This window comes from Chiloscyllium plagiosum, chromosome 26 (genome assembly GCF_004010195.1).
Source record: "Chiloscyllium plagiosum isolate BGI_BamShark_2017 chromosome 26, ASM401019v2, whole genome shotgun sequence".
Taxonomy (NCBI): domain Eukaryota; kingdom Metazoa; phylum Chordata; class Chondrichthyes; order Orectolobiformes; family Hemiscylliidae; genus Chiloscyllium; species Chiloscyllium plagiosum.
Genome location: NC_057735.1, coordinates 8,486,832 through 8,506,338, shown reverse-complemented (window position 1 = coordinate 8,506,338; position 19,507 = coordinate 8,486,832). Strand labels below are relative to the sequence as shown.

The 19,507-nt window shown below is 41.9% G+C and overlaps 1 protein-coding gene across 1 annotated transcript in view; it reads left to right on the top strand.

The window, feature by feature from the left end:
* Positions 1 to 447: 447 nt before the first annotated feature.
* LOC122563064 (ethanolamine kinase 1-like) overlaps positions 448 to 19,507 on the top strand; it is a 49,917-nt gene continuing 30,857 nt past the window's right edge. Inside the window, exons 1-2 of the mRNA XM_043716427.1 lie at positions 448 to 816; positions 13,430 to 13,689. Coding sequence (XP_043572362.1) covers positions 463 to 816; positions 13,430 to 13,689 — 614 coding nt within the window. The 5' untranslated portion in view covers positions 448 to 462. The remainder of the gene's footprint in view (positions 817 to 13,429; positions 13,690 to 19,507) is intronic.

Genomic DNA, 19,507 nt, shown 5'->3' with positions numbered 1-19,507 from the left:
GTCAAAACTCATTCCTCAGCCAAACCTTTCTATGGCTGATACACTTCAACAGTGAGTGACAATTTGTACAGCATTGAACTCACTCCATCATGAGAAGAATAATATAGCAAACAGGCAGGACCTCCTCAAGCTGTGACATTATGAGGTATTTTTGGATCAGTAACACATACATCACAATGACTCTGAGGCACAGTATTAGTTCATGTGTGTGCTTATGAAACATACGGGGGTAAGTGAGTTTTCACCCCCTCCCCCAACATTATGTATTTTCTTTGAAAGGAATACATTTTTAAAAATCACTTATGATCCATGATCGGCTTCAGATGCCCAAATCTATATTTATGCATCAAAAGGTGCTCACCAGCTCATCTTTGGCGACCACTGCAATGTTTGGCGAGATACTGGGAAGATGCTGGTTGCAGTCAGCAGAGTTTAAAGGTTTAGACAGCACTCTTTGCTCCGATGTTCCGACCTCCGGCTGATAGGGGGCAGCAGTCGCACAGCCCAGAGGATGGCGAATCAGCCGGCGGCGGTGGCGGCTCCTCCTGCTCCCGGTGCCCGAGCAACAAGCCGACTTCTGCCCCTTTCCAATCGGAGGCGGAGCCCCGGGCCGTCCCTCGGTGCACATATAACCCGGGCAGAGCCCTGGCTGGGTACAGGAGCCGGGCCATGGAGACCGAGGTGCACGTTCCGGTCGGGGCGCCGGCTGTGCTGAAGTTCGCCATTTACGTGGACGAGAACGACGTGATCCCGGGCGCTTTGGCGCTGGTCGGGAAGCTGCGGCCCAAGTGGGACGTGAGCCAGGTGAAGACCAAGGTAAAGAGGTGGGATTGGGATTGGGATTGGGAGTGGGAGTGGTGCCTGCTCTGGGGTTTGACAGCATCGCCAGCTGCGCTGCCAACAGCTGGGAAACTAGCAACAATCCCAAATGGTTACATTGTTGCATCAGGCGGCGGCTCGATACATTCCGTTTTGATACATTTTTCTACCGCGGGGCTGGAGCAGCGATTCATTTTGTTTGGGGATACATTGTTTTTTTTCTTTACCTGATCAAAACTGGATTCTGCCCACTTACCTCTTTTCTCCTTCCCCCGCCCCCTTATTGCCAGACTCGCTTCCTCTCTCCTATCAATCCTTGCTACCTATTACCACACTCAGCCTCCCGCCCTCTTTGCCTTTTGCCTGGCTCAATTCTTCCCCCTCCTGCCCTCCTTTTTCTCTCTCTTCCTTTCTCCCCCCCCATTGGGCTGGTGAGGATGTAGGTGCTGGAGATCGGCGTCCAGAATGTGGTGCTGGAAAAGCACAGCGGGTTAGGCAGCATCCCAAGAGCAGGAGAATTGACGTTTTGGGCAAAAGCCCTTCATCAGGCATCACTTTTCCCTATCTTTGTCTACCCCACTCCCACTCCTTCATTGTCAAGCACCCTTTTTCTCTCTCGCTCTCCCTTCCTTCCTTTTGCCAATCTTTACACCTGTTGAAAGTGAGCAGTTGTGCCATGAGTGATCAAGAATCCTAGGAAAGAGGTTCCTATCCATTCACATTGTGAATGTGATCCACTAATCTGTAATGTGAGCTGCATTGTATAATTAACTGCAGTTCAGGGTTCAAGGTTGTGGTAAGATGTTGTCTGTCCACTTTTTCCCAATCCCAAGCCCCCAACTCTGGATTGAGGATCTATAGCTGGTAAACAGTTCCCTAATCTCTGGGATGCTGAATCCTGGTGTACTTTTTCTTGCATGCCTGTTGAAATTTGTAACTTACTTAATGACCCTGAAGTTCAGTAACCCCAGGGGACTCTTGTTCTGTAGTGGTAGTATCCATGCCTAGGGACCTGGGATGAAGTCCAACCTGCTCTAGAGGTGTTCAGTAACTTTTATGAACAGGTTGAGGAAAATATCTGCACTTAATCCTGCAGGCTGTGCAAATGTATTGCAGTTTTATTTTCCAAAGACTAGTTGTTCTTAACCCAGCAGTTTTCCATCCTCAGATTTTTGTGACTTCTGTTTTTACAACAAACTACTTTCTTTCAGCTGTATTGTCACTCTTTAATGCATTTACCTCAGCTGTTTGGTTCATAACTTCTCTTCTAAAGAAAAAGTTCACTCCTTGGAAGTGATCTAGTTGTTCTTAACCCAGCAGTTTCCCATCCTCAGATTTTTGTGACTTCTGTTTTTACAACAAACTTCTTTCTTTCAGCTGTATTGTCACACTCTTTAAATGCATTTACCTCAGCTGTTTGGTTCATAACTTCTCTTCTAAGAAAAAGTTCACTCCTTGGAAGTGATCTTTTAACTTTCTATTTATCCTATCTTGTGATGTGTAACTCTTATAACAATTTTTGTTTAAATTAACTTTTGGGGTATATTACAGTCATACAAATCTGGAAATAGTCTGATCTTAGAAGCTACATTACAAAATGCCACTTCTCCAGCTCCTCAGATGTTGCCTGACCTGCTGTGCTTTTCCAGTGCCATGCTTTTTTTGACTCTGTTCACCAGCATCTGCAGTCCTCTCATTTCTCCTAAATAAAATCAGGCCTGATTGGTACTTTGATTGCATACCAGCTTGGATTACCTGATGCAGTGTTAGTGTCTGCTGTTGGGCCAGAAGGTTCTGATTAAAATTTCACCTTACCCATAGGTGTTGTAATGTGTCTGAGCCAGTTGATATTTAAAAACACATTAACCAACTTATTTGAATGCATGACTCTGATAAAGTGTAGTGAAGATAGTTTCAGCTATATTAATGTTACTGTGTACTTGTTAAGAACTTGATCTAGATGTGTAGTCTTTGCCTTTTTGTATTCTTGGGATATTGTAATACCTTACACTTAAAAGTACGTAAATAGTTTAGTCACTACTGTAATGTGGGGAATGCAGCTAATCTGCACAGTAAGTTCTCTCCAACATAATATGGTGATCAGTATCTGTTTCTGAGATGTTTTGTGGGATGAGTATTGGCCAGGAAACTGCTCTTGGAATAGAACCAATAGAAACTGCCTCTTCATGGGAGGGCAGTAAGGAGGCACTTAATGTCTTAATTGAAGGACAGTACATTCTGGGAGATGGTAACATAGTGGTAATGCTACTTGGCTAGTAATGTGTATGACCAGCATAATTTTCACATTCACTGTGGTGGCTGCTATAATGGTGACCACAATGATTGTTACATAAATCCATCTGTTTCATTGTTTATGGTTTTTAAGGAAAATAGCTATCCTTACCTGATCTGGCCTACATGTGATTCCAGACCCACAGCAATGTGGTTGACTCTTGGAACTGCTTTGTTCCAAAACCGGTAGGTAGTCAACCAATGCTGGCCTTGATTCGGAGATGCTGGTGTTGGACTGGGATGTACAAAGTTTAAAAATCACACAACACCAGGTTATGGTCCCAACAAGTTTAATTGGAAGCACACTAGCTTTCAGAGCGACATTCCTTCATCAGGTGATTGTGATGAAGGAGCGTCACTCCGAAAGCTAGTGTGCTTCCAATTAAACCTGTTGGACTATAACCTGGTGTTGTGATTTTTAACTTAATGCTGGCCTTAGTTGTGATGTCCACATCCTAGTAAAGAATGAATATGGGCAGAAAAATCTTCTGATTAAAGTAGCAATCCCTGCATCAATCTTGGAATAGACTTGAATGCAGCACTTTAGATAACTAAATGTCTTTCTTTCAACCAACTGCAACTCTCAGGGTGAGTAGACACAAGCCACTCACTTGTCACTTCCTAGAGATGTGCTCGCTCAATGCTTGGAATTACTTGAAATGCTGTCATGCTGGTTGTAAGCTGGAAATAGTAACTGAAAAGGCATTTTTTGTTTGAGGTTGATTCTCTGGTAAACAAGCTGAGCAATTTGGATAAATTATTGTCATGTTTATCCTCTAATGTGAATTGTTTGAAACCTCCTTTCATTTTTCCCTTAATTTTCAGTTACAGAGAAGGAAACTGTTGGGCAGAAATTTGAGCAACTTGTGGAGGGTGACCAAATTGTGTAATCATAGTGACAGGTTAGTGCAAGCAGTTTGTATTGTAAGTGCAGATGTAAGAATCTATAGTAGAAATGTCCTTGAGTAAGGACAGCATTTTATTTACAGTAGGAACTAGATTTGCATGCCTTGGTTTAATGGTAGATTTTGAAGTCTTGACAGGTAAAATACTGCTTGTGTGATTGAGACGGTTTCCTAAATGACAACTCCTTTTTAGATGTCTGTGCTTGTTTTTGTTCTTGACTCTCTGTAACTCCTTAGTAACCAGAAATGCTTAGAATTATCAGAAGGTGAAGTGAGCTGAAGCTTTATAAAGAGGGCAGGTACTACATATTCTGTTTTGAGTGGCTGCTGAGTCAGATTACAAGTTTTTGAAAGGAATTTGTTAGGAAATGGCCAAAGAGCAGGTAAGGGTGTATGAGGTTAAACTATAACCCAACCATGACTGAAGTTTTTAAGATGATGCTAAATGAGCTAGTCCTGTTCATCTATTCCTAACTGGATTTCGAGGAGCTGGCTTCATGCTAAGGGCTATTACAGTCAGCTGAATGGCCATTGCCAGTGCTATAATTGCAGTGTAGTCCTAAGGCAGTATGAAATTGGGCAATTAAATAGAAGTGATTGCATCATTCAGGAATATCTGGAATTCAAGTGCATGATTTTTGGGGTGGAGTTCATGCCACTTTGTTTTTGCGATCCGTTTCCTCATTGTAGCTGCAAATCACCTTGAGCCTTTTGTTTGTCATTACAATCCCTACGTGATCCATCAGGAGATCAACCTCTCTCTCCAGGTTGGAAAGTGGATGGCTGCTATTATTCAGCATTACATAATCCATTCTGCTAGAATGGGTACCTGTTGAACATTAAACTCTTTAACAGCTGCTTGCTGGATGTTACCCCCTCTCCTCCACTTGTGCCCAATTTCAAAGTGAACTCCTGTGCGTAAGTATGGAGGAGCACCATAGAGCTTTTACTGCTTACAGTCATGACCATAGTCTTTAGAAACTTAATTCAGAATTGCTATTTGAATTTGATTCGTGATCCCATTTGGCCAATGAATGGAGATGGGTTCAGCTAATGTCTGTAAGGTGAATCATTCCTAAAATAGATTTGATGGTCTAGGAAATTACCTCTAAATTCCTAACCCAGATTTGAATTAACCTGAGGCATTATCTGTCTCTAGGAAGGTCCTTGCCTTGAACTCTATTCTAGAATGTGTAATGTTGAAGATGGAGGCATCACTGGAGATATTGCACTTTAGTTCTCTTGGGATATATGTGCTTAAAGCTGTCATTCCCTGTTACTTTAGTGTTTGTCACTGTTCAGTCAGTGCAATGCTTTAAGTGAGAAGGTATTTGATTAAAGTCATGTAGTATTTGGAGTCAGGAGCAGGTGGATCTCATTTGTCTGAAATCTGTTGAGTTTTGTATTAACTTGGGGCAATCAGGGAGCCCTGGCTGATGAACACAAGAGTTCAGAAGGGCTCCTCAGTCTCAGGACTGTCTGAGCTAGCTGTTCATTGCCCATTTACTGTGCACATGTAAAGAAGGGCCACTACCTCTATGCAGTTTGTGTCCTCCATGTGAAAAGCTATGTAGCCATGTTATCTTGGATGAGGAACTGAGGCTATTTGGGTCAATGCAAAAATCTTGTCCTCTCAAAGAGGAGCCAAAATGCTGGCATTTAGTCAACCTGCTGTCTCTGGTGAAGAGCCAATTAAGAGCCATTGAAACGTCTGGGTATCCAAATTTATTAGGAACCTAAAATGAAGTATCGCATCACTGGCCATCTAGGGATGGAGCTGGTGAGCAGCTAAATAACTGGGCTTGAAGAATGAGATCATGTGGAAGTAGTCAAAGTTTCATGTTACCAAGATGCTTATCTGAGAAATGCTGTTACTTTTCAGTTTGTTTTGGCATAATCCTGGAGCAGCTTAATGGGATGAGGTAAGTTGGATGGTTGTGACTGAACCTGTGCTATTTGAATCCATTTCCACGTGAGCTTACCTTGAAGGTGCTGTTTTTACAACTTCCCTCTGCCTGAGGTATGGTAACCCTCTAGTTAAATGACCACTAGTCATCTCCCTCAGAGCTAGACTATGGTCTGGTAGCACTATGACTTTTAATAGGATAGATGAAATGCAGAGTAAGATTCCTATTGTAATGTCTCAACAATGTACCATTTCCTTCAGTGTAAATGTTTTTAATTCAGCCTCTTAATTTCACGAGCTGTAAATGAGATTTTTCAATGTTGCTGTTCAGATTCCAATGTTCAGAGGGCCTACTGATAGCACTGGCTGCCAACATGTTGGAGGCTGAGCAGGATTTATGGCAGTATTCACTGTAACTATTGAATTGTAAAGCAATCAGTGTGCTTATTCAGCAGCATTGGTTCACTAATGCAAACATTCTACTGTCTGTTCAAGACTGAATCTCTGCAAATGGCCTGATACTGAGACTGCTGCAAAGTAGATTATATTGTGCCAGCAAAATATAGTTGAAGGATAGCTACACAAGTTAGAATCAAAATACTGATTCTAGCCACTGGCAGCCAATGTAGCCTGCTAGCATGACTGGTAAAGGATCATGTCTGTTCTGAGTGTGGTGCTGTCTCAGTGCAACCCTGAAATTGGCTGCTTAGTAATCTAGTAAATTGATCACAGCCCGACTGAACCAGTGGGTGCTCTCTAATTAGAGATGACTGGTGATGGTTTAATGAGTTTCACCATGCCTCAGGTGAGGGGAAAAGTTGGGAAGGAGGGACTTTCATGGTAACCTCCATGCAGGAGTTGACCTTGCTCTGCCTCAAACTAGCCATCCAGCCAACTGAACTAACCAACTTGGTCATCCAGTAAGGATAAAAGTACCTGCTGTGAATTGCTAACAAACATGGCTAAGTTGCCACTAATTTGCAATGGGGAAGACAATGGCTTTGTGGTATTATTACTGGACTCTTAATCCAGAGACCCAGGTAGTAATCTGGTAACCAGGTTCAAATCTAGCCATGGCAGACAGTAGAATTTGAATTCAATAAAAATCTAGAGTTGAGTCTAATTATGAATCCACTGTCAAAAGTGTACCAGATGGGTTTCTATACCCTTTTTAGGGAAGGGCACTGTCATCTTTTACCTGCTCTGGTCTACATGTGACTCCAGACCCACAGCAATGTGGTTGACTCTTAAATTCCCTCTGGGCAATTAGGGATGGGTAATACTGGTCTAGCTGATGATGCCCTCATTCCATGTTTTTCTCGAAAACCTTGATTTAGTCTTGTGCAGCATTGAGTCAAATTTTAGCTCTTTAAGTAATGTCAATGACTAAATTTTTGTAGATAATATAAAATTGGTAAATAGCAGCTTTTCAGAGTAAGGGAGAATGATGTGGGAGCAGATTACTGTTGAAGAGCTTTTTTTAAAAAAAAAAAAATTATGGGTGGCAGTGGTTAGCACTGCTGCCTCAGTGCCAGAGACCTGGGTTCAATTCCCACTGCAGGCGACTCACTGTGGAGTTTGCACGTTCTCCCCATGTCTGCGTGGGTTTCCTCCGGGTGCTCCAGTTTCCTCCCACAGTCCAAAAATGTGCAGGCTAGGTGAATTGGCCATGCTAAATTGCCTGTAGTGTTAGGTGAAGGGATAAATGTAGGGGAATGGGTCTGGGTGGGTTGCACTTCGACAGGTCAGTATGGACTTGTTGGGCTGAAGGGCCTGTTTCCACACTAAGTAATCTAATCTAATCTTAAAATTAAATCTTCTCAGGATGTGGGTGTTGCTGGCTAGACCTGTACTTATTGCCTAACCACAGTGGAGCAGGAGCATGATGTAGGATTGGTGGAAAGCAAATTGGAAATCCAACTACACAATCAGAACCATTGATTTATTTTTAAAAGGCACCAGGCCAGTTATAACCTGTGCTGATGCTGACTGTGGGATAAGACCATTTTAAATCTATCTTTGAATGCTGTTGGCTACTACAATTTGGTGAACTGGAAACAACAGTTTACAGAAATAAGCAACATAAAATTCAAATTGATCTGACTAGACTTGATTTTGGGCAGACTTTGGTTTTGTGAAGTTGACACTCAGGATGCACTAACTATTTTTGAAGTTATTCATAATGTCTGAGAAGTGACTGTAGACCTGTTGCCCCATCAGTGGTTGGTTGCAGGAAGAGAATTTAGATTTTCATCACCTTGTATGAAATCACCCCTCAGCAGCCTCGATGTCTTGCTAAAGTCATTCTCTCGGTCTGCCATTTAAGAGGAAATATTTTCTCTGCTCCTTCAATCAGTGAACACTTTCAATTTACGAGTTGGTCAAGAGAATGCAATCTGCCTACTATTTTAACCCTGGTATACTAGTAAATCTGTATTGTGCCCTCCATTGTCAATGTATCTGAGATGTGGTGATCGGTTGGAACCCATATTGAAGAGCAGCAGTCATGTGCTGATATAACTAAAACTAGATGTGAAAAGTGCCAAACAAACCATTGAAAATGGGCAAGGAATTAGCCCATCTAAAGAATAGGTTTTTAAAGGCAGGAAGCCAGTCAACCCATCATTTCAGCCAAGTGTTTGATCATGCCAAACTGTCTCAACCTCTACATATTTAAACCCCCAGCAACCCTTTGACAACCTGTCCATATATACCTGCAAGTAGCATCCTGTTTTAGAACTGGATTGAATTGACTGACTCAGCATTGAAATGTAGCTGCAATGTGACACTAAACTAGTTGTCTCAGTAAACATAGCTCATGTTATTCATTCATCACATGGACATCACTGCTGGACTTAATGTTTGTTGCTCTATAGCTTCCCTTGAAAGTGGTGGTGAGCTGCTTTCTGGTATTGTTGCAGTCAGGTTATATCCTCCCTTCTGTTAGGAAGGAGAGTTCTCAGTCAGAAGAAATCCTAGAAAACAGTAATATGGTTACATGTCTGGCTGGTGTGTGGTTTGGAGGTAGCCTTCAGGTGATGTTCCCATTGTCCTTCTTGGTGCCTGATGTGATTCTCTTTAAAGCATTGTCGAAGGAGCCTTGATCAGTTACTGCTGTGCATCTTGTAGCTAGCTGGTTGCCAGTGTGTCAGTGGTGGATATTCGTAGACATGATATCAAGTGAGCCTGCTGCTTTGTCCTAGATGGTGTTAAGTTTCTGGTTGTTGCAGCTGTATTTAGCCAGGAAAGTGGGGAATATTCCAACAGTCCTAAATTGTGCCTTTGTAGATAGTGGACAGGTCTAGGTGAGTTAATTGTATAATTCCTAGCCTCTGATCTGGGCTTGCGTCCAAAGTATTTGTATGGCTGTCTCAGAACTTTGTGCTCTGGAGAATGACTTTGTAGTAAGTAAACTGCTTTCCTCCCCTCTCCCTTCAGCCTGCTTCCAGTATTGACCTTTTGGTGAGGTAAAGGTAAGATTGCCATCCTTTCAGAGAGCCATAAACACTGTTTCCCCAGTGAGGATTAATGGTGCATTTTAACCTGGGGTCACTGCTTCTGGGTGAGGTTGAGAAAATGGGACCTTCCATGGTAACATTAGCCAGTGTAGGAGTTGAACCCACACTGGCATCTTTCTACATCACAAACCAGTCATCCAGCCAACTGAGCTAACAGGTAATTGTTTTGACTGCTGAGCAAATGTTTAGTCCTGTAATTATACCTACTAACTGGCTATGAAACACATTTATTTACCAGAAGTAGCATTATAATTGTCCCTAAACAAATGTTTGCTTATGGATAAGTTTCAAGTATTTTTGGTTTAAACAGACCCATCTAGATTAAACCTTTGGTTTTTAGTTGCCTTTTTGGATGTACTTGATATCATCAAGATGATACTTAAATTCTCTTGCTAGTTGCATAGTTGTCGAGAGGTGCACTTCCTACAAACAGTTGGAACACTTCTTTCTTTTCCTCCCAACTGCCCCCATTAAATATCCAAAGACAACTTTAAAGGAAAAAACAAATTTTCATATTGATTTAATCTCTCAACTTTCTTTTTACATCTTTCACGTTTTTGGCAGCCATGTCCTAAAGAGAAGTCTAACTTATGGACAGTCAGCAGCTCTACTTTGTCACTGAGAACGTGATAGTGTGGCTCTTAATGTTTTTTAAAACCAAGTTAACTTGTTTTAGGGGGCTAAAAGCCAACAGTAGAGCAAAGCATCAGTCTGTGGCTGGACCAAGTAAGAATAATAATATTTGAATACAGAATATTGTGGTTGCTGGAAAAACTCCACAGGTCTAGCAGCATCTGTGGAGAGTGAAACAGAGTTTGAGCCCAATGTGATGATTCAAACCTTGAGTAAGCTTTTATTTTTAGTCAACCACCTTTATTTGAACAGCAATCTGCAGCTTTCATGGTTGTTTTTTATTTTCCCTCTGTCTATCATTGAATGATCTGGAAATTACTGATGCAAAATGTAAGTTAATACACAGCTGATTTGCTGTGCTTCTCCAGCACTTCACACTCCACTCTCCTGCATCTGCCATCCTCCCTTTCTCCTGATTTTATAGGCGTATAATTAAGAGGAAATCAGGAGGGCAAAAAGTGGACATAGCTTTGGTAAATAGAATTAAGGAGAATCCAAAGGACAAAATCCTTAAGGACAAAAGGGTAACTAGGGCCCCTCAAAGATCAGCAAAGTGACCTTTGTGGAGCCACAGAAAATGGGGGAGATGCTAAGTGAGTATTTTGCATCAGTATTTACTGTGGAAAAGGACATGGAGGATATAGACTGTAGGGAAGTAGATGGTGACATCTTGCAAAATCTCCATATTACGGAGGAGGAAGTGCTGGATGTCTTGAAACGTGTAAAGGTGGATAAATTCTCCAGAACCTGTTCAGGTGTACCCTAGAGCTTTGTGGGAAGCTAGAGAAGTGACTGCTGGACCCTTTGCGATATCTATATCATCACTAGTCACAGGTGAGATGCTGGAAGACTGGAGTTTGGCTAACATGGTGCCACTGTTTAAGAAGGATGGTAAGGACAAGCCAGGGAACTATAGACCAGTGAGCCTGACATCCATGGTAGGCAAGCTTGTTGGAGGGACAAAATGTACACTCCTTTGGAAAGGCAAGGACTGATTAGGGATAGTCAACATGGCTTTGTGCATGGGAAGTCATGTCTGTCAAACTTGAGTGTTTTGAAGAAGTCTGAGGATTGAGGGCAAAGTGTTAGATGTGATCTATGTGGGCTTGAGTAAGGCATTCAAGGTTCTGAAAATGTGTTGCTGGAAAAGCACAGCAGGTCAGGCAGCATCCAAGGAGCAGGAGAATCAATGTTTCGGACGAAAGCCCTGAAGAAGGGCTTATGCCCGAAACATCGATTCTCCTGCTCCTTCGATGTTGCCTGACCTGCTGCGCTTTTCCAGCAACACACTTTCAGCTCTGATCTCCAGCATCTACAGTCCTCCTCTTTTCATTCGACCAGATTCCCCATGGGAGACTGGTTAACCAGGTTAAGTCTCTCAGAATACAGGGAGAACTAGCCATTTGGATACAGAACTGGCTCAAAGGTAGAAGACTGGTGGTGGAGGGTTGTTAGTCAGACTGACCAGTGCAGTGCCACAAGGATTGGTGCTAGGTCCTCTACTTTATCACTTTTTTACACATGATTTGGATGCAAGCATAAAAAGTTCAGTTTGTAAGTTTGCAGATAACACCAAAATTGGTGTAGTGGAGAGCAAAGAGGGTTACCTCCAATTACAACAGGATCTTGATCAGATGGGCTGAAGTGGCAGATGGAGTTTAATTCCAACAAATGAGATGAGGTGCTGCAGTTTGGGAAAACCAATCTTAGCAGGACTTATACACTTTAATAGTAAGGTCCAAGGGGGTGTTGCTGAACAGAGATCTTGGAGTGCAGGTTCATAGTTCCTTGAAAGTGGAGTCGCAGGTAGATAGGATAGTGAAGGTGTTTGGTATGCTTTCCTTTATTGGTCAAAGTATTGAGTACAGGAGTTGGGAGGTCATTTGGCTGTACCGGACAGTGGTTAGGCCACTGTTGGAACATTTGTGTAGTTCTGGTCTCCTTCCTATCAAAGATGTTGTGAAACTTGAAAGGGTTCAGAAAAGATTTACAAAGATGTTGCCAGGGTTGGAGGATTTGAGCTATAGGGAGAGGCTGAACAGGCTGGGGCTGTTTCCCTGGAGTGTCTGAGGCTGAGGGGTGACCTTATAGAAGTCTACAAAATTATTGGGCATGGCTAGGGTAAATAGGCAAAGTCCTTTCCCTGGGGTCAGAGTCCAGAACTAGAGGACATAGGTTTAGAGTGAGAGGGGAAAGATGTAAGAGACTTAAGGGGCAAGTTTTACACAAGGTGGTACAGGTATGGAATGAGCTGCCAGAGGAAGTGGGAGGCTAGTATAATTGCAACATTTCAGAGGTATTTGGATGTGTATGTGAATAGGAAGGGTTTAGAGGGATATGGGCTGGGTGCTGGCAGGTGGTACTACATTGGGTTGGGATATCTGGCCGGCATGGACAGGTTGGACCGAAGGGTCTGTTTCCATGCTGTACATCTAAGTGCTTTTATCAGCTATACGACCAGATCTCTTATTGTGAAGGCAGTATGTTAAACTGTCAGTCATTAAATCTGTTCCAGAATAGTTAAGATCTGGTGGATAAGTGAGGTGGATGTGAATTTGGGGGCGGTGTGGGGGGAGAGGGAGGCGAAAGGTGTCAAATTTAAATCCTCATGCTAGTAAAACTTTTTTTTACAAGTCAGTTTTAGATTAGATTACTTAGTGTGGAAACAGGCCCTTCAGCCCAACTAGTCCACACCGACCCTCTGAAAAGCATCCCACCCAGACCCATTCCCCTACATTTACCCCTTCACCTAACACTACAGGCAATTTAGTATGGCCAATTCATGTAACCTGCACATTTTTGGACTGTGGGAGGAAACCGGAGGACCCAGAGGTAATCCACGCAGACACTGGGAGAATGTGCAAACTCAACAGACAGTTGCCTGAGGCAGGAACTGGACCCAGGTCTATGGCGTTGAGGCAGCAGTGCTAACCACTGGTGTGCCACCAGTGTTTTTTGAGTTCAATATGATTTGTGCTCCTCAAATGGTAAAATCCATCTGAGCAGAACTGTCTTGATGGTCAATTCATTCCTGGGATCAAGGTACAGCAGGTTAGTATCCATGCTATTGGCTTGAACTTGTGCCTTTGCATGTTCCCAACACTCCAAAGGATGGCAAGTGGAGATGGGAATGAGGCTTCATTGGAGGGGGAAAGTGAAATGTAACTTTTTTCAACTTGCTACTCCAAACTTGTCTTGCAATTATTTCTACTGTAAACAGAAGAGTCAAAAGGAGGGCATCACTTAAATCATTTTATTTTAAAGTACCTATAAGCTGCTGGTACAATGCTGTCCCAGAATTCTCCATTATGTGGGTAACCATTTTTCTTTTTGTCTCCACACCACCACCTCCCCAGTTATTTACAGATGGAATTACAAACAAACTAGTCGGTTGCTATCTGGGGAACCAAATGGAAGATGTTGTCTTGGTGAGAGTTTATGGCAATAAGACTGAGCTGTTTGTGGATCGGGACAATGAACTGAAGAGCTTCCAGGTCCTGCAAGCCAATGGTTGTGCTCCAAAACTCTACTGCACATTTCTGAATGGTCTCTGTTATGAGTTCATGCACGGAACGGCACTCTGCCCGCAAAGTGTACGGGAGCCAACTCTGTTCAGGTACCAATATTTTACTTAATGTGTTGCCTCAACTTGTGGTGGTGCTGTGTGGAGCAGGTGAAGATTTGTTGCCCTTTCACTTTTGTCATCTTTAACCCTGATCAAAATCGCGACAGCTTGTATCTAATTTTATGGGGAGCTGTGTGGGGGAAATGTCAAACCACAATGAGGCACTCTGATAGCTCTCCAAAGACCAATTAGAGTTTGACTGCCATTGTGATAATTCTCTTGAATAAACTGGACAGGTAGGGAGGGGGACAAAATCTCCCCTTTTTCTTGGAGATGAGCATGAGGCCCTTCTAAAGAAGGACTTGTTTGTGAACTGTCGTCGTAAGAATAAGCTCTCAACTTGCCTCTTCCAACTCCGTCTCAAAGCTGTATAGATTTTTTCGTTTTGACTCTATGCATTCCAAACATTGGGACTATTTGTAAGTAGCTCTGAACTGAGTTTCAGTCAAGTCCTTTTTTGTCCTTGCAGATTTCCATCAAATGTAATTGGGTTTTGTTTTAAATTCACCTTTCATTGCCAGCTGTATGATTCAGCTTTGATTCTTTTTACATCCATATTACAGTTTAGACGCTAATTTTCCAACTGCTAACTTAAATGGTCAAAGATTCGCAAGACCTAATTCACCTGAATTTCATTGTGGTGCTTAGTCTTCCTCCTCAAATGATCTTCCTTTTCCTGAGGAATGTTTCACTCTTCTGTTCCCAAAATGTAGAATGTCCACTTCAATATTTAGAAACCAGTCTATTTCACTAACCTGTTCGATCCTATGTTTTTAGTGACAATTCCTAATTTGGTTTCAGCAAATGTTACATATAAAGTCTTATTTTTAACATGAATCAGTGAAGAGATTCCACCCAGGTAAAGCATAACTTGGCTGTTTTGAAATCATACCTTCTATCCTTTTTTAAATTTTGAATATTGTTAGTTGTATAACAAAACACATGGTAATTGCAGCATTTGGCTTAGATGCTGCTTTCTAGACTGAGGAGCTGAATCTCTCACTGTAGCAACGCTATAGCTGGAGGGTGTAATTAAAGTATGAAAGCTTATGTAGGGCAATCTCACTTTAAATGGAGGTATTAACAATGTCAAGTGACCAGAGTTGATGCAGCTCATGACACTTATTGGTGGATCTACATTTTGTCAAATGGTCTTGACACCAACTTGGAAAGCCCACCAGTTGTCACCACTGCTTTTTGCTGCTTTCCCAGCATTTTTTGCCACCATTGTGAAGGAATCTCAACACTTTCTTTGGTCTGGCAACTTGTCAAATTGTAGACTGTTTGTCAGAGGGGTTTGGAATGTGAGGAAAACTGCAGAGAAACCCAGAGACAGCCATTCCTCTGGATAAATAGGATTTCATTTCCTTTGGACTTTGGGGAATGTAATGTTTTGATTGCTTCCAGTTAAGTGACAATGTTTGAGCCTGGAAAAAGGTAAATCTGTACATGTGCTGATGTGTGTATTACTCACGTGCTGTGGCTGATCATGGATGTCATTTAACATTGTTCATATCTCTGCAGTATTGAACTAATCTCAACTATCTCAAATTCTTGTTCTTTGCTGGTTTGATCACTGCTTATTTTCCCTTGTGGTTAGCAGAATATCTTTTTTATTTTTGGAAACCTATCTTCCAATCTAACTAAAACCAGTTTCTGTCTGGTGTAGAAGCATTTGTAACCTGAAGGCAAACAAGAACCAAGGAGACTAATATTTCTTGCTGCCTGGACCACAATCTCTTTAGCAAAGAGACATGCCTTTTCATATGGAGGCTGGTTTTCTTGCTGAGTACTGAGTGGCAGGTCAGTTTAGGTCACTGCACTTTCCACGAACTTTTATTTTGTGCCATGCTTGCTGCATCAGTTTAGGTCTGGAATTTGCATGGTGTGCTGAAGGAATCATCTACATTGCATGTACAGAGGTCTAACTGTTTTTAATGCATGTTTAACCCCTTCCAATGAGCATTCAGTACATTAGTCATTGATACCCCAAATAGCTTTTCAATTAGCTGTGCAGTATAGTGGGTCTTGAATATGTTCATTGTCATGAACTGTCAAAGTGGATGTTCAAGGGTAAGTTCAGATGTTACAAGCTGAACTGCATGAACATTGTTCTACTTATGAGAATTTCTGTGATGGCAGTTGTGATACTATCCAAAAGTCAATCCAAAAAGCACACTTCATTCTCTGGAATAAAATGTTCTTGTACTTCAGTCAACTGTTGACTTCTTACACCCATGGATGGTTATGGTTTTTAATCTCCTTTCCTGATCCCACTTCTCACTAAGTAATGAAGTATAGAACAGATTTGCCTGCAGGTTGCTGGTTCAATGCTGGCAATTGTGAATTCCCCAAAATGAATGAAGGAAGAAAGCTTTTTTTATTTTAATTTTTTTTTTTTGAGAATTTCTTTCAAAGGCTGAACCAAACCTTCTGTACGATCAGTGCTCATTGTACCAAGGCAACAAAAATGTTCACTTCTTGGGCTGGGTAATCAAAACGTTTTTTCGAAACTCCTTTTGCTCATGAGTAATAAAGAGATCCTTCTCATTCCTTTGTCATTCAATCTTTTTTCATTCAATCTCTCTCTCCCTTGTGGGAGAGAGTAGAGCTAGCAATAGATTTTTAATTTTTTTTTGGATTTGTAAATGGAGATAAGAATTTGTTCTCTTCCTCTTATAGTTGCTGAAAAGTTGTAAACACAAGGTCACTGAATTTTATGGCTGAGTTGGATAGATTCGTGATTGTCGGGGGTGGAAATGGGGGTTAAATGGCCTACTGGTCCTAATTCCTATGTCCTTTTTTTTTTAAACAGGAGGAAGATAACGTGAGGTGTAGCAATATATACTCAACAGGCCACTGGTTTGTGCTCTTGAAGTATTTCTTTGACAAATTATTTTTCCAACAGTGGCAAAGTCACTGTTTAAGAAAATGTTTGCAATTTGGAGTGCACCTTTTTTTAAATCTTGTTCTATTATGAAAATTTTAGCACACTGTAGCACTTAACTGCTACAATCAAAATAGCATGTGAATGAGTCCACTTGCTAACCAATTGGCACTGTCCTCTCCAACAGCATAACTTCCACCCCCCAACCAAATTGTTGTTCTTACAAAAATGTCCTGATGAGTGCATGACAAAAAGCCTGAACAAAATGTGCCCCCCCACCCCCCAAAAAAAAAATCTTATTATTCCTAAGACAGCTGAACCAATCTGATGCAGAAACCCAAATGTGGAAAAAGTTTTAGGGACTGCTTTATAATTGCTCATGGAATCTCCAGGCACTAACCTTTCTCAGTACTAGCAATATGTAAAGACTTTGTTCCAATGCAAGAAGCTTGGATCCAGGACACAATCTGCTTGATTAGTATCCCAATGCCAATGTAAACAAGTCCTTGCACCATTGGTGCAAAATGACAGCAGTGTGTATCATCTGCAAGCTGCACTACAGTAACTCACCAAGCTCCCTTTGAGATTGGGTTCAAAACAACCACCTATCTCAATCTAGGTTGTCAAGGGGTGCTGTATCAACATCTAGAAGCTCCCCTCTGATATCCTGACTCAGAACCATATTTCCACTTCTTCACTGTCTCTGGGTTAAAATTCTGGAAGTGCTTTCAATGTAGCATTGCAGCAGCCTTGAAACTCTAGGGTTGCAATGGCTCAGGAAGCTAACTCCTCACCTGCATGAGGGTAATTAGGCAGCAAATACTGGCCTTGTCTGGGATGTAAACATTATTGACTACTTCAAAACTCCGAGCACTTGGTTGCTAACAGCAGTGCCTGGGACACCGCTACATTTCCTGCAGTCCTAGGGTAATCGTGGAAGATTGACCAGCCTATTCCTGCTGTGGTAACCTTTTTCTTTTGGCACATTTCATGGCCTGGCAGATCTCTTAATTCATTGCTTTACCCATTTGTCAACTTGAAACTGCATATTGATCAGTGAAGAGATGAGTCCTCCCCATCCTCCTAGAGGGTAGATTATAATTTGCTGCTTCCTAATTCCCTTGCACATGTATAGTGATGTTTTTACATCCGTTCATCATCAGGTGAATGAGCCAAATGATGCTTCCTCAATGCAGTCTTGAACAGTGCCAAAAGATATTGCCAGTATGCACTCATTGCATCTTTTTACTAGCCTCTGGAATGCTGCCTCACTTTACACTCACTTAGAAATCCCTTATTTAAAGCCATTTTAAAAGACTTGCCACTTTTTTTTCCAACTATATTCTGAGCAGACTTTTTTAATTGGGCAGCTTTTTATTGCCTCTGGTGAATAAATGTCAAGCTGCATAGTTTGAACAACACAAAGCAGGCTTCCATTATTGTCATTACTGGCAAGTGGAGCAACAATTACAATTTTTATTTTGGTTTCAGTTCTAGCCACTTCTCCATTGTTCCTGTTTGTTTGGAAGGCTTCAGAGGGATTGCCCCATGTGGAATCAATAATACCAAAAGCTGGATGGTGTTTGACAAGATGTGGCATCAAACCGATGTGAAAAAATCATTTATCAATGTTTCTAACATTCTACAAGTTTTTTTTCTTTTTTTTTAATAGTATCATTCATGAGCTAATCTTTGCCCTTTGATCCTCCTTGACCCTTGCTTAATCATATCTGACAAATATTCCCCCCCCCACTTTTTTTTTAGTAGAGGTTTGCCTGCAAAGGGCCTTGGGATGTTTGTCCCTGTATTAAAATTGGTAATGGTAGTGTAGGCTCACCAATAATATTACCCACATGACGACAGCAAGCTAACATGACCACCTCAAAGAAAGCTAAAAGACACCACATTGAGATGAGCTTTCACCCTGCTTCTGAGAGACTTTAAAGCTCAAAGTTTAATGAGCCAAGCAGCAAGTTTCTGTACATGTTTTGATCATTGCGTTCCTAAGTTAGTGGTGGTCTTTGGATTAAGAATCTTCAATTAACAAGGCTAATTGATCTGAGCTGAAGGTGATGGTAGTTTTTAAAACTACACTTCTGTTGTAAAAGTGGTGAGTTCTGGAGGCCCAGATACCCAAAAGCTGAAATTGTAGAGTCCCTACAGTCAGATCGAGGCCATTCAGCCCATCAAGTCTACACTGACCCTCCTGAAGAGCATCCTGCCCAGACCTGGCTCCCTATCCTATCCCCGTAAACTGCATTTACCATTGCTAATCTGCCTGACTTGTCCCATAGAGCCCAGAGATGCACAAGTTAGAGCAGTTAGTCCACGTAACCTGCATATCTCTTGGACTGGTAGAAAACCAGATTCTCAGTAGAAACCTAAGCAGAAACTGGAAGAATGTATATACCTCAGTCACCCAAGGCTGGAATTGAACCTGGGTCCCTAGCAATAGGAGGCAGCAATGCTAATGTTGTTTTGCTTCGAATCTACTTTTATTGCCTATTCCTGCTATCCCACAGTTCTCTCTCTAATGAAGAATCTGTCCACCTCTGCCTTGGAATATATGCCAGAGTATCTGCAGCTTTGTTAGACCGTTCCAAAAATTCAGAACCCTCAGTGAAGGTTCTCTAATGAGATCTTTATCCTCTGGTTTTATCTGTGTTGGCCAGCCAACAGGAACAATCTCTCCATCTCTATCCTCAAACATTCAGGCATTCATTTGATATTGTGACAGAATTGAAAGCTGAGGTGGTGGGACAGGGTGGGGATTTCTGCTCCATAATCTTAAAAACCAGAGTTTCCTCAAAACATTGTGTGTACAAGGAGTCCAGTAAAGAATGGGAGTGGGCCATTCAACCCACCGAGCCTGTACCCAGCATTCTAGGTCATAGTGCTATTTTCCGCACAGAGATGATTAGC